Source organism: Syngnathoides biaculeatus, chromosome 10 (genome assembly GCF_019802595.1).
Source record: "Syngnathoides biaculeatus isolate LvHL_M chromosome 10, ASM1980259v1, whole genome shotgun sequence".
Taxonomy (NCBI): domain Eukaryota; kingdom Metazoa; phylum Chordata; class Actinopteri; order Syngnathiformes; family Syngnathidae; genus Syngnathoides; species Syngnathoides biaculeatus.
This window is the reverse complement of record NC_084649.1, coordinates 19330471-19352217: the sequence shown is the minus strand read 5'-3', so window position 1 is coordinate 19352217 and position 21747 is coordinate 19330471. Positions and strand designations below refer to the sequence as shown.

The 21747-nt window shown below is 48.3% G+C and overlaps 1 protein-coding gene across 6 annotated transcripts in view; it reads left to right on the top strand.

Moving 5' to 3' along the window:
• The window catches only part of wnk2 (WNK lysine deficient protein kinase 2), a 32812-nt gene that overhangs the window by 7331 nt on the left and 3734 nt on the right, over positions 1-21747 (top strand). The window contains exons 2-26 of one of the 6 annotated variants that reach the window (XM_061833384.1): positions 623-795; positions 867-1087; positions 1170-1327; positions 3591-3679; positions 3825-4044; positions 5052-5313; positions 5462-5766; positions 7011-7133; positions 9103-9219; positions 9341-9691; positions 9852-10466; positions 11967-12016; positions 12113-12275; positions 12363-12479; positions 12569-12739; positions 14284-14326; positions 14398-14580; positions 14693-15552; positions 15959-16016; positions 16140-16204; positions 16280-16860; positions 18139-18368; positions 19351-19581; positions 19711-19809; positions 21445-21489. In XM_061833384.1, coding sequence (XP_061689368.1) covers positions 623-795; positions 867-1087; positions 1170-1327; positions 3591-3679; positions 3825-4044; positions 5052-5313; positions 5462-5766; positions 7011-7133; positions 9103-9219; positions 9341-9691; positions 9852-10466; positions 11967-12016; positions 12113-12275; positions 12363-12479; positions 12569-12739; positions 14284-14326; positions 14398-14580; positions 14693-15552; positions 15959-16016; positions 16140-16204; positions 16280-16860; positions 18139-18368; positions 19351-19581; positions 19711-19809; positions 21445-21489 — 5530 coding nt within the window. Of the gene's footprint in view, positions 1-622; positions 796-866; positions 1088-1169; positions 1328-3590; positions 3680-3824; positions 4045-5051; positions 5314-5458; positions 5767-7010; positions 7134-9102; positions 9220-9340; positions 9692-9851; positions 10467-11966; positions 12017-12112; positions 12276-12362; positions 12480-12568; positions 12740-14283; positions 14327-14397; positions 14581-14692; positions 15553-15958; positions 16017-16139; positions 16205-16279; positions 16861-18138; positions 18369-19350; positions 19582-19710; positions 19810-21444; positions 21490-21747 lie in introns of all 6 variants that reach the window. The other 5 variants (XM_061833385.1, XM_061833383.1, XM_061833388.1 and 2 more) reach the window with 5 other exon arrangements.

Below are 21747 nucleotides of genomic sequence, written 5' to 3'. Positions count from 1 at the left end.
CAGTAGTAAAAACATGCCCGGGTGTTACTAGTGTCACATAATTAGTGTGAAATCTTGCTCAATTCCTCCTGGAAAGCGGGTCACGACGAGCTGGCCTCCAAATCGGACGTAACCGGATCCGCGCGAGGCCGCGCTCGGCTCAGGTTCACGACGGCCGACTGCAATCCGACTCCTCGGCGCTGCTCAATAATCAATGCGCAGAAAGCACAGCGTAACATTGTGCGTTGTTTGCGTAGCACCCGCACGATTTTAGCTGAACGGCGCACAATTCGGAAAGCAAAGACGTCACGCGCGGTGTTTGCGGTATGCGCTGACTCGAGGCGAGAGGAAATTAATGGCCGCCGTCGGCTCGTTTTGGTATCCACTTCCAGGAAAACTCACGATCCTTCCTTTGCTTGTCTGTTGATCTCCGGGCCCAACATGTAACTCGTGTTTTTACTGGACACACAAGAAAAAATGGACCCCCATGTTTTCCTCTTTGCCGCAGTTCACCGTCAACACCCGCCACGGGCAATTGACAATTTCCTGCTAAAGTTACTCGAGCGGGTCGTGAGAGCATTTTGTTTTGCCACCGACCGGTTCCGGGAAAACGAAGTAATCGTCATTTTTCAACGCTGCGAAGGAGCGGAAACTGTCCAAGGCGGAGAGGCAGAGGTTTAAAGAGGAGGCAGAGATGTTGAAGGCGCTTCAGCACCCCAACATCGTGAGATTTTATGACTTCTGGGAGTCGCCCCTGAAAGGAAAGAAATGCATCGTTCTGGTGACGGAGCTCATGACCTCAGGGACCCTGAAAACGTGAGTGACAGTCGCACGTTTTTTTTTTTTTTTCAATTTACCCGGGCTGGGAATTCCGATTTCTCTTTCAGGTATTTGAAGCGCTTCAAGGTGATGAAACCCAAAGTTCTCCGGAGCTGGTGCCGGCAGATCCTGAAGGGCCTCCACTTCCTCCACACCAGGATGCCGCCCATCATCCACAGAGACCTCAAGTGCGACAACATCTTCATCACGGGCCCGACGGGCTCCGTCAAGATCGGCGATCTGGGCTTGGCGACTCTGAAGAGAGCTTCCTTCGCGAAAAGTGTCATCGGTCAGCCGCAAGCCGCAACGCGGTGGAATTACGAGTCGTCTTGTGGTCCGTTTGAGACTAAAGATTTGTTTTAATGGACCAGGTACCCCAGAGTTCATGGCCCCCGAGATGTACGAGGAGCACTACGACGAGTCGGTGGATGTCTACGCCTTCGGCATGTGCATGCTGGAGATGGCCACGTCAGAATATCCTTACTCGGAATGTCAGAACGCAGCACAAATTTATCGCAAAGTCACCAGCGTGAGTTTCGACTCAAATTATGCCCCCCCCCCAAAAAAAAAAAAAATAACCTCACCACTATTAACAGAAAACCAGAAATACCGTAAAGTTCAGACTATAAATTTAAATTCTGATTTGCAGATTTTCCCCATCTCGCCTATTCTTAGCTTCTCTTTAACTCACCAAAATCATACTTTGATCCATCCATCCATCCATTTCCTCAGCAGCTTATCCTCACGAGGGTCACGGGCAGTGCCGAACGTGACCACCAGTTACTCTTCGCTCATATATCGCTCACATTTCTAGTTGTAATTGTGTAGCGTGAAGTGATGCGTACATGCACCTTGATGACGCACGACTAAATTATCCATGCATCCATTTTCTTAGCCGCTTATCCTCACAAGGGTCATGGGCTGTGCTGGAGCATATCCCAGCTATCAAGGGGCAGGCGGCAGGGTACACCCTGAACTGGTTGCTACATATAGAGACAAGCAATCGCACTCACAATCACACCTACGGGCAATTTGGAGTGTCCAATTAATGTTGCATGTGTTTGGGATGTGGGAGGAAGTAAACCGACGCAGGCACGGGGAGAACATGCAAACTCCACACAGGTGGGGCCGGGATTCAACCCAGGTCCTCAGAACTGTGAGGCCAACGCTTTACCAGCTGCTCCACCGTGCCGCCGCATACTTTGATGTTCATTATTTTTTCAATGAGCTCTCCGTTGTAGTGTTACCTTATCATTATTATCATGGCATTATTTTTATATGTAATCCGCACACATTGAAGAATTTCGGCTCACCGTTCAGATCTGCTCCGCTCGAGGCCTCATCATGCTGAAGATGCAATCCATATTTTTTGGTGATATTTTGTTGCAGCTCTGTTTTGTTTGTTTCTTACCGTGGCCTTGGCAGTATTTTGTTTTCTCTTGTATTTGCACATATTTTGCGCTCCCCGAGCGTGCAGTGTTTAGTTAAGCAGATCGCGAACAGGCGTCCAAAGGAGACAACGTGCTAGCTTCAAGATATTTGTGCTAAATGTTCATCCAAAGTATTTTCAGCGCAGGATCGCTTCCTTCACAATTAGACTAATGGAGTCGGAAACGCCATCAACGGGCTAACAGAGATTAACATCGCTGTGACAGTAATTTCAAATCACCATCAAACTACTACAATTTAGCAGTAACATATACATACAAAACATCCAATTGTACTAAAACATTCTCTCTTCGAGGGAAATAATTAGAACTGCTGAAGTTTTGGGAGCACGGCGACTCAGCAGGAAAGCGTTGGCCTCACAATTCTGAGGTCCTGGGTTCAATCCCGGCCCCGCCTCTGTGGAGTTTGCATGTTCTCCCCGTGCCTGCGTGGCTTTTCTCGAGGCACTCGGGTTTCCTCCCACAACCCAAAAAACATGCGACATTAATTGCACGCTCTAAATTGCCCCTAGGTGTGATTGTGGGTGCGGCTGTTTGTCTCTATATACCCTGCGATTGGCTGGCGACCAGTTCAGGGTGTTCCCCGCCTCCTGCCCGTTGATAGCTGGGACAGGCTCCAGCAGTCTCCCGCGACCCTTGTAAGGATAAGTGGCTAAGAAAATGGATGGATGAAGTTTAACTGTAGCTTCAGTTCAGTTTCCTGGCTGTCTCCCAGAATCACCCGACGGCTGCCTTCCGATTTTAGGCACATACTGTACACCAAAATGTGCACAACGACATGTGTAATATGTTCATTATATTGAACAGTGGAAGACAATTCCAATTCTAGATTGTAAAACCTCGCCAGTAACAGTAACCGCAAGGGAAAAATAACTAAAAGGATTGCACTCAATGGATGTAAATTAGTCCCGCAAGGATTTTAATTTGAAATGCCACAGAAAGCAGGATTTGAATTTGAAATGTAAAAGTCATCACATTTTCAATATTTGCGACAATCCGCCGTCTAAAATTCACCGTCTGTGCCAGCCGGCAGGGTTACTTCAGGTCAGAGCCAAACAGCCAGCCAATCCAGTTATGCTTTCTTAGTCACGTGACGTCACTTACTAAGAAAGCGTAACTGGATTGGCTGGGTGCTCGGTTCCGACCTGAAGTAACCCTGCCTGGTTGCCCATACGTTGAATTTCACACAGCGAATTGTCGCAACTGATGAAAACGTGACCACTTTTCATTTCAAATTCAAATGACTTCCACCTACGTGTTTTTGTTCATGCCACTGCATTATCAAACGTGACGTGACGTACTGTTGCTAGCTTCATTTACATTTTTTTTCGTGTGGCACGCCAGGGGGTAAAACCTGCCAGCTACAGCAAAGTCAGCGACCCGGAAATTAAGGAGATCATCGGCGAGTGCATCTGTCACAGATGGGAGGAAAGGTAAGTTGACTTGACCTTTAACCTTAACTCTGTTGTCGTGTCACTACTGCTGTGTTATGACGTCAACAGCAATATTTGGCTGTGACACACTTGGTGTTTGTTGTGATGTGCGTCATTGAGTGGTTGTTTTGTTGGTTTCCTGCAGGTACTCCATCAAGGACCTTCTGAACCACGCCTTCTTTGCAGAGGATACCGGCGTCAGGGTGGAACTCAACGAGGAAGACGACGGGAAAAAATCCTCCATCGCGTTGAAACTGTGGGTGGAGGATCCGAAAAAGCTCAAGGGGAAGTACAAGGATACCGGGGCGATCGAGTTCACCTTTGATTTGGAGAACGAGGACCCCGAAGTCGTCGCGCAAGAAATGGTAAACGACTTTTGAAATGGTTCATTATCCCGTTTTTACGATATCCCTTTCGCCTAATAATAATAATAATAACATTTGATGTTGTCCTATCTCAAGTCAGTTCATGTCCATAAATTCACAGCCATGTTTTGGTGAATTGCATTTCTACACTACATAACACAACAACAAAACAGTTTACATGAATCATTCTCAGGAAAATGAGAACGTGATCTTTTTTTCCCCCGATAACGCTCTTGCATGCCGTTGCATGACATTACGTTTTAAATAATTAATGCATTGGTGAGTGTACGGGATACGGGATGGGTTTGAATAATGCAACTCATTAAATGGAGACGTATAATCCCCGGTGTCTTGATTAAAAATAATATGAAAGAGAAGTGTGATCAATGCCACTCTAATTATTGTTTGCTCTGGTCCATATATATATATGATATATAAATTTTCTCATGTAGGAATAATGACTTTTTTTCCCGGTAAAGAAAGAATTTTGAATCATTTCGTAAGATTATGTACTTGATATGGCTATTTGACAATGGGGAAAATTAACGATCACTTCAACGATCAATTGCTAAAAATTGTATTTTTTATGGGATGAGAAACTCTTGGAATGTTATGAAAATCTGTTTTGATGATTTGTGTTGTATGTATTTAGCACAACTTTCCACAAACTGGCGCCGTTGTTCTTCCTTTAGGTTAACGATCACTTCAACGATCAATTGCTAAAAATTGTATTTTTTATGGGATGAGAAACTCTTGGAATGTTATGAAAATCTGTTTTGATGATTTGTGTTGTATGTATTTAGCACAACTTTCCACAAACTGGCGCCGTTGTTCTTCCTTTAGGCCACAAACTAGCCGAGAATGACTCAACAGCGCCTCTGCTGGTCACAACCAAGTTGAACGCATCATTCTCAATTACATGAAGATGATCAACAATCAGTTGCCCGCATCAGAATAATCATCGTAATTTAATCGTATTTACTTAGAGCGTTTCCTGTGTTTCACAGGTGGAGTCTGGCTTTTTTCTGGACTGCGACGTGAAGGTCGTCGGGAAGTCGATCCGGGACCGTGTGGCTCTGATCAAATGGCGACGGGAACGCACCGTCTCACCGGGAAACGGCGAGGCCTCGGTGAAGAAGACGCAGACGCAGAACCTCCTGCAGGTGCCCGGACCGCAGGGTGCCGCCTTGGCTGCGACCGACTGTGACGACCAGGAGGTGGAGCAGCAGACCTTGATTTGCACAGTCCCGGTCACCACGTCCGCCACATGTGAGAACGTCCAAATGAAACACACTCGGAACGCTACATCATCAGATAACGCATCCAGACTTTCATGAGGCTGTAACGGAAAAAAAAAACCCCTTTTTAAATCTTTCTTGTTATTAACCGCAGCATTCTATGTCCTCCCTTACAGCAGACAGTGGCGTGAGCTCCACCATGCACCTGAATGATCTCTGCAAACAGCAAAACGGTTCCTACCAGTCCCTGCCCGAGATCGTCTCCACGGCTCAGTCGGTCTACAGTCCGCCTGCGCGTGTGGAGCCGCCGGCTCAGCAGGGGCCCTACCAGCAGGCCACGGCACAGGCCTCGCAGGAGCAATACGTACAAGAATCCACACAGTTACATCAGGGAGCCTACCAGCAAAACGCAGGTCAGCTACTTGCTGGGACCTACCAACAACCTGCCGCACAATTGCACCCGGGGCCAGATGACGCGCCAACAGTAAGTCCACGCAAAACTACCCCCCTGCCCCCACCACTTTCGTCTCGGTTCGCTGTTAATATATTTCTTCAATGTGCTTTCTGGGATTGATGTCTGATCAGCCTCATCACAGCGACGCTGTTTGTCGTAGATGCCGAAGTACCTCCCAGGTTGACATGTCGCAGTGTAGGACTCGCTCGAGAGTCCGTTTGCCTTGCTCATTTGCCAGAAACAACTTTGTGGCTCACTGTCCCCAAAGCTGGTCTTTATCATCTGCCCTCCTGTCCCCTCATCAACTTTGTCGTCATGACTCAGCAAGTCATTACGCTTCAATTCTCCTTCCCCCGAAGCATCCCCACCCCTCAGAGCAAAGACTTACCGTCCCATGCGGGCCACAGCCTCACTGTCGCTGCATGTCTCTAATCCGGGTGGACGGGAGCAAGAAAAGGGGTTCTTTGGGAGACGCCAATGTTCACTCTTTACCGAGATCCGTCCAGATGACTTCAATCGCCAACCCCGCATCGTGCACTTCCTGTCCCCCCAGCCTACCTTCTATAATGACCTCGTCAAAACGTCGCTCCCCACCCCTGATTTTGCCTCACCCGCCCTCAAAAGCTGATCTGCGCAAGAATCTGTTGGAGGGCGGAGAGCTCAGTCTTCTCAACCACTGTCTCCGTCACATCGTCGGCCGCAGAACGAGTTCCCCGACGCTTTCAGGGAGCGGCTTTAACCCCGACACGGCCTCCGTGTTTGAGCGTAGGGACAAGAGTCAGCGCCTTAAAGTCCCACCGTCCTTTGTTAACCCCGATTCGGGCAAAAGTCTCTTCTTACCACGTGACGGCGAATGCGGAGGAGATACGCCGGTAGGTGAGAGAAGCAAGCTGCGCAGCAACCACTGCTATTGCGGCAGCCTGCTGCATTTTTTATGATCCCGCAAGCGTTTCCTTAGAGATGTACAACAATCATCCTTTGCTCCTCCTTGTCCCCAAACGAAGCTTTCATTTTATAGCGAGAGAGAGCACAGTGGGGTGCGTGTGCTGGTCCGCAAAATAATATGCAGCCCCACTGAGTCATGCCACCACACTTTCCCGCCTCCATCCAGCTCCCCTCATGGATCCCTGCCCAAAACAGACACACGAGTTCTTGCCCGCTTAAGCGCATGGAGCATTTTGACCTTGAGCTTGAGTTAGTACTAGCTACGCAAACACTTTTGCGGCATGAGTCATTGTTTAGTTATTGTGGCCTGTTGTATCTGTTCCTGACAGACAGTTTCTGCTCCATCGACCCCGGTCCCTCCGACGCACCCGAGTCAACAGACAGCACAGAGCTTCCCAGCTGCAATGCCCGTTGTACAGATGCAGGTTGCTACTCAACCGGGCCAGGACCAGGTACTCCTATATGCACCACTAAAACTGGTAACATCGGTGATGCAAACACATACAGTGAACAAAATAAGTATTTGAACAATTGTCACACTTAGAAATCGTGGAGGGGTCTGAAATTTTCAATCGAAGGTGCATGTCCCCTGTGAGAGAGATCATCTAAAAAGGAAAATCTAGAAATCACAATGTATGATTTTTTTTAATGATTTATTTGTGTGATACAGCTGCAAATAAATAGCTACGATTCTGACCCTCAAAGACCTTTTAATCCACCTTTAAAGCTCCACCTCCACTCCGTGTATTATCCTGAATCAGATGCACCTGTGTGAGATCGTCAGCTGCATAAAGACACCTGTCCACCCCATACAATCAGTAAGACTCAAACTTGTAAAAAAAATGGAACTTTTTAAGACTCAAACTTGTAACATGGCCAAGACCAAAGAGCTGTCCAAAGACACCACAGACAAAATTGTACAACTCCACATGTCTGGAAAGGGCTACGGAGAAATTGCCAAGCAGCTTGGTGAAAAAAGGTCCACTGTTGGAGCGATCGTTAGAAAATGGAAGAAGCTAAACATGACAGTCAATCTCAGTCAGAGTGGAGCCCCATGCAAGATATCACCTCGTGGGGTCCCAGTGATCCTTAGAAAGGTGAGGAATCAGCCCAGGACTACATGACAGGACTTGGTCAATGACCTGAAAAGAGCTGGGACCACCGTTTCCAAGGTGACTGTTGGTAATACACGAAGACTTCATGGTTTGAAATAATCCGTGGCACGAAAGGTTCCCATGCTTAAACCAGCACATGTCGAGGCCCGTCTGAAGTTTGCCAATGACCATTTGGTTGATACAGAGGAGTCATGGGAGAAGGTTTTGTGGTCAGAGGAGACCACAATGGATCTTTATGGTCATAATTCCACTAACCGTGTTTGGAGAAGACGAATGATGAGTTCCATCCCGAGAACACCAAGCATGGGGGTGGTACCATCATGCTTTGGGGGTGTTTTTCTGCACATGGGACAGGACGACTGCGCTGTATTAAGGAGAGGATGACCTGGGCCATGTATTGTGAGATTTTGGGGAACAACCTCTTTCCCTCAGTCAGAGCATTGAAGATGGGACAGCCCAAAAACCTGTCTGATCTAGAGAAGATCTGTGTGGAGTAGTGAACCAAAATCCCTCCTGCAGTGTGTGCAAATCTGGTGAACAATGACAGGAAACGTTTGACCTCTGTAAATGCAAACAAAGGCGACTGTACCAAATATTAACATTGGTTTTCTCAGGTGTTGAAATACTTATTTGCAGCTGTATCACACAAATCGTTAAAAAAAATCCTTTTCTTTTTAGATGATCACTCTCACAGTGGACATGCACCTACGATGAGAATGTCAGACCCCTCCATGAGTTCTAAGTGGGAGAACTAGCAACATAGCAGGGTGTTCAAATACTTATTTTCTTCACTGTAGAAAGGCATACCAGAAGTCCATCATTTCTGTTGGGTTTGTTTAATCTAGATAATGTAGCCCCATTTATTCGCATTTGAATTACAGTAGGTCCTTCTGAACCGGCCCCAACTGTCCTATGGATCTGAGGACTCCTGGGCCTGACTTTGCATTTCTACAGGTCTTTGTTTTTCTGGGCTGGCTTCACAAGTGGTGTATCACCCCCTTTTCTTGAGCAGATTCGAAAACTTGCTTCAAATTTTTTGTTTTTTGTTTTGGGTTCAGGATGTGGATAGTTGACCACACTCACATAGAGAGAAAAATATCAGTTACATGTTTTGTTTCTCTCTAATACACTTTTTAACATGTTTTTTTTTCCATAAACAATACATATAGATGCAAAGACATGTTATCGAAATAATTCAAAGTAAATGATGATATCTGTCCTCCTGCACACTTTCTTCTTTGATCAAAATCCCAATTTGATTTGGTTTTGTATTCCTACGTAGACACATTTCCATTTCTTTCCCTAGCAACTATCGACTGACCAGACGACAGCTCACCAGAGTCCTCCTGACATATCGAGCGGTTTTCCACAGTCTGCCACCGGCGCTCCCCCTCCTCTACTGCCCCTGCACGTCGGCACACAGGTGTGTAACGGCAAGCGCTAAATATCGCATACGTTTGATGCATGACACCTGGGTAAATATTATTTGTATTAAACCGGCGACTTTGTTCATTGTGTTATGATTTTCCCTTCTTCTTTCCCAGTTTCCCTCACCATATTGCATTCAAGCAGGGGGCGTCAAGCCCCCTCGTTTCCCCCCGGCTCCCTTAGCTAGCTCTTTCTACTCGCCTGCACCCCACCCCGTCAGCATTCCCCTGAATCCTCATTCGGGTTTTGGCACCCTTCAGTCCTCCCCCCAGCAGGTGCCCAGCGTAGCGCTCCCTGGCACACTCCTTGCCATGACCATGTCGTGTGCAATGCCCCATCAGCAAAGTGGCCCAACTACATCCAATCCAAACGTTGGTAGCTTCCATTACACCCCTTCCATACCACTCCCCCAGGTAAAACCCACCCCATTCCCCGCCCCCCACCCTGAGCAAGAACTGGCTGAACAGGTGAATATTTGACTTGAAGTTCTAACTATGATTGAGTTGGGTGAGGTGGACAGTTGGTGCTTTGCCGTATGTGCAACGCATGAGCAAGTCATGCATTTGAGCATTTAGAAGCTATTTGCTTTATCTATTAATCAATTCCCCAAATGTGCTATTTTTCCAGGTGCAGACGAACACTCCGCCGGGAAATTTAGAAGACGTTCAACTTTTGGCCCCAGTTCAACCTCTCCTAGCCGCTAATCAGACTCCTCTCTGGGGATGTGGAGCAGATATAGAAACTGCTGCGGCTGGCACAGACGTATACACAGCCTCTGCTTTTCACACCTCGGCTACGGCGGATCTCGAAGCCCAAACCCCAGCACAAACCGCAACTTTGATCCAGCCGAAAAGCCAAGCAGCAGACCAAATCCCGGCTCAGTCTGCTGCCACGGTCTCATTTCAGGCTCAACCTGCATTTCAACCCGCGGGCTTAGCCCGAGTTGAAGTGAAGTCTTGTGTGTCAGGTTTACCCAAAGCCTCATCTGGAAGCTTAGATGATTCTTCAGCACCAGGACAGACCCAATTCTCTGTACCAGGGTTTGTCCCGGCACCGAGTTCTATTGCGCTACCACCTCAGCCTGCTGCTCCCGCTTCCAATTCTGTCCCAGCTCCAGTTCTGCAGCCCGCTGGCATCCAGACAGCAGTCTCGATCACACCTGAATGTGTAAACCAGCCGACAGTTTGTCAGAAAAAAGAAACTTCAACTTCCTTCACCTTACAGCAAGATCACTGCACAGAGGTACGGAGCATACTGGCCTATTGATTGTTAAAGGTCAAGTGTCATTCTTATAAACATTCTAAAATAGATATTGTAATGAAAAATACATATAACATTATTCAGTTCAATGTCTATACGAAAAAATAAATATGAGCGGAGAGCGCAAAGTTGCAGAAGTGTCATTTGACATCCAAGTGGTCGCCATATTGGCTGCATTTTTCTGTCCGTGACGTCACACTGGGACATTCGCCACTGAAAACACGCTGTGGCCCCTACTGTGGGAGACAAACCCGACCCTGCTGACACGGAAGCTCTTTTCGAAGAAGAAAACACCTCACAACCGAGTGAAGTTACCGGGACAATATTACACTATTGTTTCGAGCCATATTTAGATGGTATGCGATCATGGACAAACCGCCTCCCCTTGCAAACCACTTCCGCGATGGAGATGAGCCACCGCGGCCCTGCGGCAGGACGAGCCACCCCGGCCGACAAGGCCGGCGGCCGGCTGTGACGAGCCACCCCGGCCGACAAGGCCGGCGGGCGTCTCGGCCTTGGCGACAAGGCTGGGAAGCCCGAGTTAGCCGCCGACTTTGTTGGCCTTGGTGGCTCATTTTTGGCGCCGAGGTGGCTTATCATGGTGCCGAGCCAGGTCGCTTTACGGTGTTCATAGCCGCCGCTGTCCGCGATGAACAACACCGCCGAGCCGGGGCGCCTTACGACGTTGTCGTCGCACACGGCTGAGTGCGCCATTGTCGGGAGTGTTGTTTATGGCCGCTGCCGTCCGCGAGTCGACGCGGCAGCCTTCGCTGGCGAGCCAACGCAGCAGCCTTCGCTGGCGAGCCCGACGCGGAAAGCGTCTGACGCGCAGATCGACACATTTAGCGCGCCTGTCATACGTACGCAGATCTTTTGTTATGTTATGAGAGACCGATTACGTGGTCTGCCCCAAACTATTGTTTTTTTTTTAGTAGCTGTATACACACCTAACTGTCATTTGGAACCCACAAAGCTCTCGTCCTTTGCACCTGTGCAATCCATTTTTCACGACGAAGCGGTTCTCTTTGAAACTTATGAAGGGTAAATCCATCCCCCGAAGTGTTCAAGCAATGTCCAGCAATGCAACAAGCTGGCATTTTGCCCAACACGAAGGAACAACAAGCTAGCTTCCCACAGGTAAAACTAATAGAAACAAACGAGTCCGTCTTAGTGCGCTAGTGCCCCGTACGTCACTTCCTGCTTCTTCTCAAAAACAAATCCCTCGAGAGGATTTTCATAACGGGAGTTACAAAAAGCCATATACCTCAAAATTGTGTTTTGTGGTGAAAAAAACGGATGGGTCCATACCGGCTGCTGTTTTTTCATTAATAACATTAAAAATCGTGCAATTCATGACACTTGACCTTTAAGAGTAAGTTGGGCACTATAGTAGAGTTTCATGTCATGTGTCATCCTTTTAAAAAAAGTTAACCAGCTTGAAATTTCCAAATGAACACAATTTTCCATATTTTCTATCTTCAGGAGGTGTTTGCAGAAAAAACAGTGTCATTGCCCAATTACGGGTATGACAGGTATATTTTTTCTACTGCTCTCCTTTGATTCTGTACATCACCTAAAAATGTCATTATTAGTGTTCCTCAAAATCATCATTTGTCCTTTCCCCTTAGTCCCTATTCTGACATCGCATCTAGTAAGGAAGCAAGTGATGGCTACGACAGCTTGGCCAGTGGAGGGAAGGTGGAAGGAAAACACAGGAAACACCATCGGAAGTCGACGAGGACGCGCTCTCGGCAAGAAAAGGCCAGCAAACCCAAACTCAGCATGCTCAATGTGAGTGGCAGGATTTGTACCGTTTACAAGCCAACGCTTTCCTAAAACCGTATTCTCGTTTGCAAAGTCTGGCCTCTGCCCATACAGGTTTGCAACACGGGCGACAAGATGGTTGAATGTCAGCTGGAGACGCACAATCACAAAATGGTGACCTTTAAATTTGATCTGGATGGTGACGCCCCAGAGGAAATTGCCACTTACATGGTCTGTTTGGAACGTGATCCGACGTTCATGTGCTTTCTCGTCTACTGTCCTGATGTGCTTTGAAAACACTCGGCATTGTTTGACTTCAGGTGGAGAATGGATTTATCCTTCTCTTAGAAAAGGAGACCTTCATCGACCAGTTAAAGGACATTGTGGATAAAGCCGAAGACATGTTGAATGATGACGCGGAGGGCGAGAGGGTCTCGACTTTGAGCTGTAGTCCGAAACAAGGCCTGGCCTGTGATGGACAAGTTGGAGAGGTAAGAGAACTGCAGCAATGTTGCCCCAAAAGAAACGATCGTGCTTACAATGGACTATTCTGTATGGACAAAAGTATCAGTTTCTTTCTGAATTTATTCAGACATTTTGTATAATGTTGAGGTTCCAATTTAGTGGAAACAAAATAGGGGGAAGGGTCTTTTCTATTTTAGCAAGACTGTGTTCAAAAAGCAAATACCACAAAGGTATGGTAGGATGTGTTCGAAGAACTTGGGAACCCTGAAGATTTTCGAGATGAACTGCATCAGAGATTTTTAGCCAGGTCCTTTCTTGGCGACTTTCTGTCTCGTCTGACATCAAAATTTTCAACAGGCAACTCCAACGGCTAGTATAAAGGCGAGCAGTGAAACCTGTTGTAGCTGGAAAGTGGGCACCAATTTTTCCTCCATTCAACTTCTTCTTACACTTTTTTTCCACATCTTCTTCTTTTCCTTTCGGCTTGTCCCGTTAGGGGTCGCCACAGCGTGTCATCTTTTTCCATCCAAGACTATCTCGTGCATCTTCTTCTCTTAACACCCACTGCCCTCATGTCCTCCCTCACAACATCCATCAACCTTTTCTTTGGTCTTCCTCTTAGCGTGGGAGCTCCATCCTGAGCACCTTCTACCGATATATTCACTCTCTCACCTCTGGACAAGTCCAAACCATCGAAGTCTGCTCTCTCTAACCTTGTCTCCAAAACATCCAAGTTTGGCCGTCCATCTAAAGAGTTTGTTTCTAATCCTATCCAATCTGTTCACTCCGAGCGAAAACCTCAGCATCTTCATTTCTGCCACCTCAAGTTCTGCTCCCTGTTTTTTCTTCAGTGCCACCGTCTCTAATCCGTACACCATGGCCGACCTCACCACTGTTTTATAAACTTTGCCCTTCATCCTAGCAGAGACTCTTCTGTCACACAGAAAACCAGACACTTTCCGCCAGCTGTTCTACCCCGCTTGAACCCATTTCTTCACTTTCTTACCACACTCACCATTGCTCCGTCTTGTTGATCCCAAGTATTTGAAGTCATCCACCGTCGCTATCACTTCTCCCGGGAGCTTCACCCTTCCTCCTCCGCCCCTCTCATTCACGCACATATATTCTGTTTTACTTCGGCTAATCTTCAATCCTCTCTTTTCCAGTGCGTTCCTCTAATTGTTCCTCCGCCTGCTCCCTCCTTACACTTCCAGTCTAAACTCATCTGGCAGCCTATCCATTACTACCGCAAACAGGAAGGGGCTCAGCGCGGATCCCTGATGCAGTCCCACCTCCACCTTAAATTCTTCTGACACACCTACTGCCCTCATCCATGTACTGCACTATGCTAACATATTTCTCCGCCACACCAGACTTGCGCATGCAGTACCACAGTTCTTCCTCTCTTGGTACTCGGTCATGGGCTTTCTCTAGGTCTACAAAAACACAATGTAGCTCCTTCTGACCTTCTCTATACTTTTCCACCAGCATCCTCAAGGCAAATAATGCATCTGTGTTAATCAGTTCCAGGGAAAGTTTCACCAATCACAAGTGTCTTTTCTTGCTGTAGAGCCAACAGTCTGGAGCGTCCCAGCCTGTCTACCAACAGAACGGTAAAGCATTTTATCCTTCGTAGCCTCTGTGCAATTGTCTTGTTCATTTTCTAAGCACACGGGTATCGCAGTCCTTCACACAGGAAAGCGATGGTTCATCATCTGTCCTGTGGAGGAGAGCCCCTTTTCCAGTCAGGAGCCCACATCTGAGGGTACCACGTCGCAGTCTCCGAGCAGCTCAGCCAACACGCAGCTGCCTGGCAGGCCTTCTACATCGCGAGGTGACTCTTTTTCATCTGCTGCGCGAAGTCGGAGTACGTTGTAATTTGTGGCAGAGGAATGATAATGCACTACACATCTTTTCTAGGGAAAATATTGTATATACATGTACTGTTGTTATTATGTCCGTGTGTTTGTTTTCTCTAGCTGAGGAAGGCTCGTCCTCTACAATGTCGGGTGGGAGTGGAGGCTTCATGCACGACGTGTATGGTTTCTGCAGTCCCCCGGTGATGCCCAACACAGACCCCCTCCTCTTGGCCAGCCTGTCTCCTCCGGTGTCCGCCCCCCCGGCTCTTGAATCGGTACCATCGTTGGAGCCGATCAGCGGCGTGCATCAAGCCCAACCAGCCAGGGCTCAAACTTTGCCACCGTCGTCTCGACAAACCTCTTTTCAAATGGACGAACCACAAGGATCCCCAGTGGGGGCCACTTCCCCCATCCATTCCACTTTACATATGGCAGACATCACCTGTCCTGTGTCTGTGGCAGAGGAAATCCCCTGTTGTTCTCTGGTCATGCCGCTGTCCCAGGATGGGAGCAGCTCAGCGGGTGGATCCCCTCTGACTCCTCTTCCGCCCCAGGAGCCCGGTTCAGCCAAAGAGTCGTTGTCCCTCTCATACGCCGCCGCCGCACGCAGCGAACGCCCGCAGCAACCCGTGGTGCTGCACCAGCCTTTCTCCAGTGTGGGTGGGGCCAAAGTCTCCTCGCTGCCTCAGAGTCCGGCGCCATCCCAGCACGGCGGAGGACCGGGCGAGACAGACGGCGAAGGACGACTTGGCCGTGGAGGCTTTGTGGACAGTACCATAAAAACACTGGATGAGAAACTTAGGAACTTGCTCTACCAGGAATACGCGCCCATGTATCCATCTGGAAGCACTGCAGAGACGCCGGGTTCTGGTACAGAGTACATCCAGTCACCTCCTGGTCCAGACAGTGCCACGGGAGGTTCAGGAAACAGCACACCGGGTCCAATGGAGGAGAGTCGGTACAGAGCAGGAGAGCAACTGGTAGGTTTGTTAGACATGGATGAAAAAAACATGGTGGGACACCAAACATTGGCTTTCTAATGTGTTTGTTTTTATTCCAATTTCTCCCCCAACTGCAAAATTTTGATTCTTTACAGACAACAAATTGATCTTTGCATAATTATTTGAATAATTATAGAACTCAAATTTGAGCCACGTGTTGCCGGGCAGACTTCTTATGGCTCTGCTTGTGCCCCTCGCTGCATAAATATTTAAAAGTGGGATTATTTGGATTAATATCTTAATGTATTTTCACACAGTTTAAATTGTTTAAGATCTGCTTATTATTGTTATTTTTCAGCTACAGTGCATTTTTAACACGTTTTGTGATAGCCACAAGTCAATGAACACTAATGACTGTTCCCATTTTTTCCGTTATCTCCTTTAGCCTCAAATTCCCGAGAGAATGGATAGTTTAAGCACTCTGAGTGACTCAGCTGTGTGTGGTATGTACTCCACCGTCTTGAATATTAATTTTCAAAACATTGTGCGTCACTGTTCATGCAGCCGATTCCTCAATGTTTCCTCTTTTTTTTTTTTTTTCTTCGTTAACTTTGAATGATCTGCAGCACCCCATTCCAAAAGGCACGTTTCTCACTCCGTCTCCTGCTCCGGGACACGAGGCCGCTTTAAGGTGCGTTCATGCGGGATCAAAATAAGTCTCTGTTGAGCACGAAAGCGAGTACTCGGTGTCCTTTGCTTTTGGCAGATAAGCTCGGTTCCTCCTGAAGTGGCCAACAAGCGGGACCTGAAGCAGAGGAGCTGGAGCAGCATCGCCTCATCAGCACATCCCGCGTGTTACAATGTTCCCACAGAGACCATGACCCCTTCCACCACGATCGGTCGCTTCTCCGTGGTCAGCACCGAGGACGACATCACGCAGAGGACGCGTTGCAGTCGCTACTCCGCACCGCCCGACTTCTGTCTGGACACGCCTCCCTCTGTGGCGACCCAGAGCTCCTTGTCTCATACGCTCACCTCGGCATCTGTACCTGTTGACATCACCGTCCGCGCTCGTTTCCCGTCTTCTGACTCGGGGGCCGAGAGCAGCCCCGCCAAACTGGCTCCCGCCACCCCGAGCCGGCAGACCCGCTCCGAGCGCCGAGGAAGCGATTTGATGAAGAGGGCGGTGGCCTTCCTCAGACGTTCAGGCCGCAGCAGCAGCTTGCAGAGCTCGGATTCTCCAAGCAGGCACGGCGGCGTGCACGGATCGGCCTACGCCAGCAGCGACAATGACTCGGAGATGGAGGACTCGGATATGACGCGAGAACTGCAGACACTCCGGGAGAAGTGAGCAGTACACGTTTTTTTTCTTGTGTGAATGATTAGAGTTAAAGGGGAAATCAAGGGCTTTGCATGAAAAGTGCATCCAATAGGTCATGTAATATTTTGACAATGGGATGTTAAATCCTCTCTCATTTAGTCATGTTTTGAAAAGATTTTTATCGACAATTACGAATTTTCAGGGGTGCTGTCATTTTGGCGAGTCACATGACCTACACGTGTACCGTGCTGCAACAAAGGCTCAATTACACGGGACACCGTTTATGGCCAGCTCCGATTTCTCGTATTTATCCTCATCTGATGGAGAAACAGCAGTATCGGTTGATCGGGAAGATGGAGGAACACAGATTTGAACCTGTGGATGTAATTAGTTTGAATATTCGGATGGTTCTTCGGGCGGAATGACGCCGAGTCTGACTACTCGGAGGCCTACGCGCGACATAAGTTCGTAAACAAAGGCCCCAGGGAGCTCCGGGCCGGCAGCCACGGATGGTTCTTTGGACGGGCATGACGCGGAGTCTGACGAGCGACCTCTGGCGGCGGGCCGCGAGCCGAGCTTCCAGGCGGCGGAGGACGTTAGCCCCGGACGCCGGAGCTCGGCTAAAGGCCAACGCGTGACATAAGTGCGTAAACAAAGGCCCTGGCGGAGGGCCGCGAGCCTGGCTTTGACGTCTAGTGAGGCCGTCAGCTGAGCTTCTGCGGCGGCGGAGGCCTTTAGCATAGCTTCGACGTCCAGGGCTAATGGCCTCTGACGCCTGGAAGCTCAGCTCGTGGCCTGGCGCCGGAGCTCGCTCGTCAGACTCCGCGTCATTCCCGTCCGAAGAACCATCCGCGGCTGCCGGCCCTTGTTTACGCACTTATGTCCCGCACGTAGGCCTCCGAGTAGTCTGACTCCGCGTCATTCCGCCCGAAGAACTAGCCGAATATTCCACATTTACAGCCACAGGTTCATCATATTGTCAAAATAGGGTACATATCACATGACCTATTGGCTACACTGTTCATGCAAAGCACTGGATTTCCCCCTTTAAGCATTCAGAGTTTTAGGATTCCCACATTCCAAGAGCCTGCATGTCAGGTCCATTGAAGATATGACTTGAATTCAGTGTAGATGTGAATTGTGATTTGTCTCCGTGTCTTGCGGTGAACTGATGCCAAGTCCCAGCTTGCTGGAAGAGGTTTTAAGTCACCCGTAATTCTAATGCGGGCAAGCCCTACGACAAAATGGATTGTTAGTTTTATTAGTGATGAACGACCGTCGTTTTCTTGCACCGATTCCTTCAGACATTTGAGGGAGATCTCCGAGCTCCAGGCCCACCAGCGGGGTGAAGTGGAGCTGCTCTATCTCAGACTCGGCAAAGTCCCTCCCTCCGGCCTGACGTACTCGCACGTTGCCGCGCCGAAAGTTCGCCGAAAACGGTCCGGCAGGCACAGGCTGAAACCGGGGAAGCTCCTGAGTCCTCTGGTGCAGCAATTTCGACACGTGACGAATAAAAGCGACTCGAGCAGACCCAGTGAGTACTTTAATATCAACGTATGTATCATTACGCAACCATTCGCAGAACTCCGTGCTTTGAAGTCGTCACGCCCGTGATGACAAAAAACCCGCACTGGATCCCGGGTGAACATAAACTTCAACCCACGTTCCTTTACCTCACCTACAAGTCCCTCCATAACCCAGCACTCCCTTACCATTCTGCCCATACCCATCCCTAAGGACCCTCCCCTCTTTGTTGCTCACATATTCCTTAGTTACAGACGTTTTTCTGCCGAACGATCTGAAATCAGGTCACTCGAATTTCTCGAGCTAGCAAAGCTCTCCGCCTGCCCTTTCCCCTCCCTGATCAAGTGCTGCCGACATAACAAACGTGCGCGCTCACAAGTGGGTCTTCAACACATAGGAAACCCGTCAGAGGAGAAAGGGGGGGGGGGGGGGCTTAACCAAATATTAACACTGCAGATAAAAAACTGGGTCTGGATAAAATATCATTACATTACTATTATCATCATCATGTCGCAGTTTGATCTCATAACTATTCTTAAAAATCAGTCTTGTATCTGTGTTCTTCATCTTCCGTGTACTTTGCTCCCTCTATAACAACAGTGCCCCCTAGTGTTCAAACTGAGACACCAGGCTACAGTTTATTTAGTCAAATGTGCCAATGCGCATGCGCGTATTTTTTGTACACTTCCGGCCAGTCTGAAACATCCCCATCCACGTGTCTTCAACACGTGGCACTCGACAACTTATTTATCATTTGTTTTGAGGTTAGGATATAACCTACGTTAGCTCCCTCTATGTCGAAGAAGGGGAACGATGAGACCGGGGGATTTCCCAGTACGGTCTAATGCGTACCCAGAATTCCCCTGTTAGTAACGTATGCACATTCATCACAAGGAGATTTTTCAGCACGGGGGATCCTTCAGATCGTCACACCGTGCCTGTCGCCCGAGATGGGAGTTCGGTTGCCAACGTAACGCCTGCGTTATCGTCAGCTATTCCAGGAACCGGCGAGACAACCGTGAGTTTAAACGGATCTCCAGCCAAGGCGTCGGTCGCCACCCGCGCCAGGGAGCCCCCCTGCCCCAGCCCGATTCCCAGCTCCACCTCAGAACCCGTGCAGACCCAGCAGCCTTGCTCCCTCAAGGGCTCCTTGTCCTCCGACAACATTTATGCCGGGCTGTTTTCCGGAGACGGCACAAGCACACAAGTTCCCCCAGGACGAGGTGAGCACCGGCAGAACATCGCGATACTTGACAGCACCTTGGACCGACGTATGAACTGACTCTTTTTTTTTTCCCCACATTTATTGTTAACGCATCTTTTTCTTATTGTGGTGTCTTCTCCCCTCTTAGGCTGGGCTAATTACCCACAACCGTCCGAGAGAGTGACTTATAAATCCAGTAGCAAGCCCAGAGCTCGATTTCTCAGTGGGCCTGTGCCTTTATCTATCTGTTTGTATCTCTTCTCTTGCTGCTTTGCTTCCCTTTACTTTGCGTGTCTTTCTCCACTGTTACGCTCGTCCGTGACGTTGTTTGTTCTGAAACGCGTGCGGTTTTCGTTTCACTTCTTTATTTTATTTGCATCCATTTCCCACATTTTGCCACGTTTATTCAAACAGCTGCGGGGAAAAAAATTGTTAATTAGGCACGAAGAAGTCAACGTAGGTTTCGGAATTGGCTGGTAGTCTATGTCGAAATGTGTTTCAATTTCCAAGCCCGCTAAAAGTGATGTGAAAACGAGGGGACGCTTTTAATGCGCGGGTTTGGATAAACACATGAATCGCTTTCATGAACTCTCAGTGCACACTCGCAGATCTGTCGCGTATTATACACTCACCGGCCACGACATTCAAACGTGCACATGCTCATCGAATAAGCGCCATTACATGAACTGTATCAATAAAAAACAAGATGCCATTTAGAATGTTTTGGTAGCTTTTAGCGACATGAGATGAACAACATAATGAAAAAAAATCAGATGGCTCAGCTGGAAAAGGGTTGGCCTCACAGTTCTGAGGACCCGGGTTCGATCCCAACATGTTCTCCCCGTGCCTGCGTGGGTTTCCTCCGGGCACTCTGGTTTCCTACCGCATCCCAAAAACATGTGACATGAATTGGACACTCTAAATTGCCCCTAGGTGTGATTGTGAGTGCGGCTGTTTGTGTCCATGTGCCCTGCGATCGGCCGGCAACCAGTTCAGGGTGCACCCGTTGACAGCTGGGATAGGCTCCAGCACTCAACGCGACCCTCGTGAGGATAAGCGGCAAAGAAAATGGATGGATGGAATGTAGTTTCCACATCCCTGGAAACTGCAAAACTGTATCGAAATGTTTGCAAGTGGCGGCACAGTAAAGTGTTGGCCTCACAGTTCTTAGGAACCCGGTTTGATCCCAGCCCCGCCTGTGGGGAGTTTGCATGTTCTCCCCGTGCCTGCGTGGGTTTTCTCTGGGTGGGCACTCCGGTTTCCTCCCACATCCCAAAAACATCCAACATTAATTGGACACTCTAAATTGCCCATAGGTGTGATTGTTAATGCGGCTGTTTGTCCCCGTGTGCCCTGCGATTGGCTGGCAACCAGTTCGGGGTGTACCCCGCCTCCTGCTCGTTGGCAGCTGGGATAGGCTCCAGCGCTCCCCGCGACCCTCGTGAGGATAAGTGGCAAAGAAAATGGATGGATGGATGGTTGTTTGTGAGTGCTTTGTGCATAGGCGTTATCACAACAAAGCTACGTTATCATTTTGAATGTAGAATATTGATGAGCTCTTGTATTGTTTCTCATTCGATTGAGGAGGTGGTTGGTGAGTGTATTACTGAGTCAGCCACGTTGTTTGTATAATATCAAGCATGTACATTCTGTATTCATAAATTTCTTTCTTCCTCTCCGCTCCACACGCTGCACTTTGCTGTTGCGCTCATTCCGGGAGGCCGGCCATTTTGCTTCTAATTCAACTTTAGTTTGCTCCTTTATTGTTTTTTTTTTTTTTTTTTAGGCTCAATGCATCTCGTTGTCACAAACACGATTCTCCCGTAAAATAAGAGCGGGACAAATTCAGTAAAATCTTTTTTTTTTTTTTTTTTTGTCACAGGGTCAACATTGAAGCGGTTGTGCCTTGGCAAAGAGCGAGGCAACAGTACGTAGTTAATTTCATGGGTGTAAATGATTTTGCAATCATGTAGCGTACATGGCTGTTTCCCAACCTTTTAGTGAGCCAAGGCGGCCATTTTATGTCAGAAAAAAATCTAAGAACACTTATAACTATGATCTTGTTTCAATTTCCGCATAAATTTGCACACTCACAAATTGTAGCCTGTTTTTAGCTTGACTTATAGTTATATTATTGAGTTTAGGAGTCATAATAATATCGATGAGAATAATAGTTGTGTTGTAT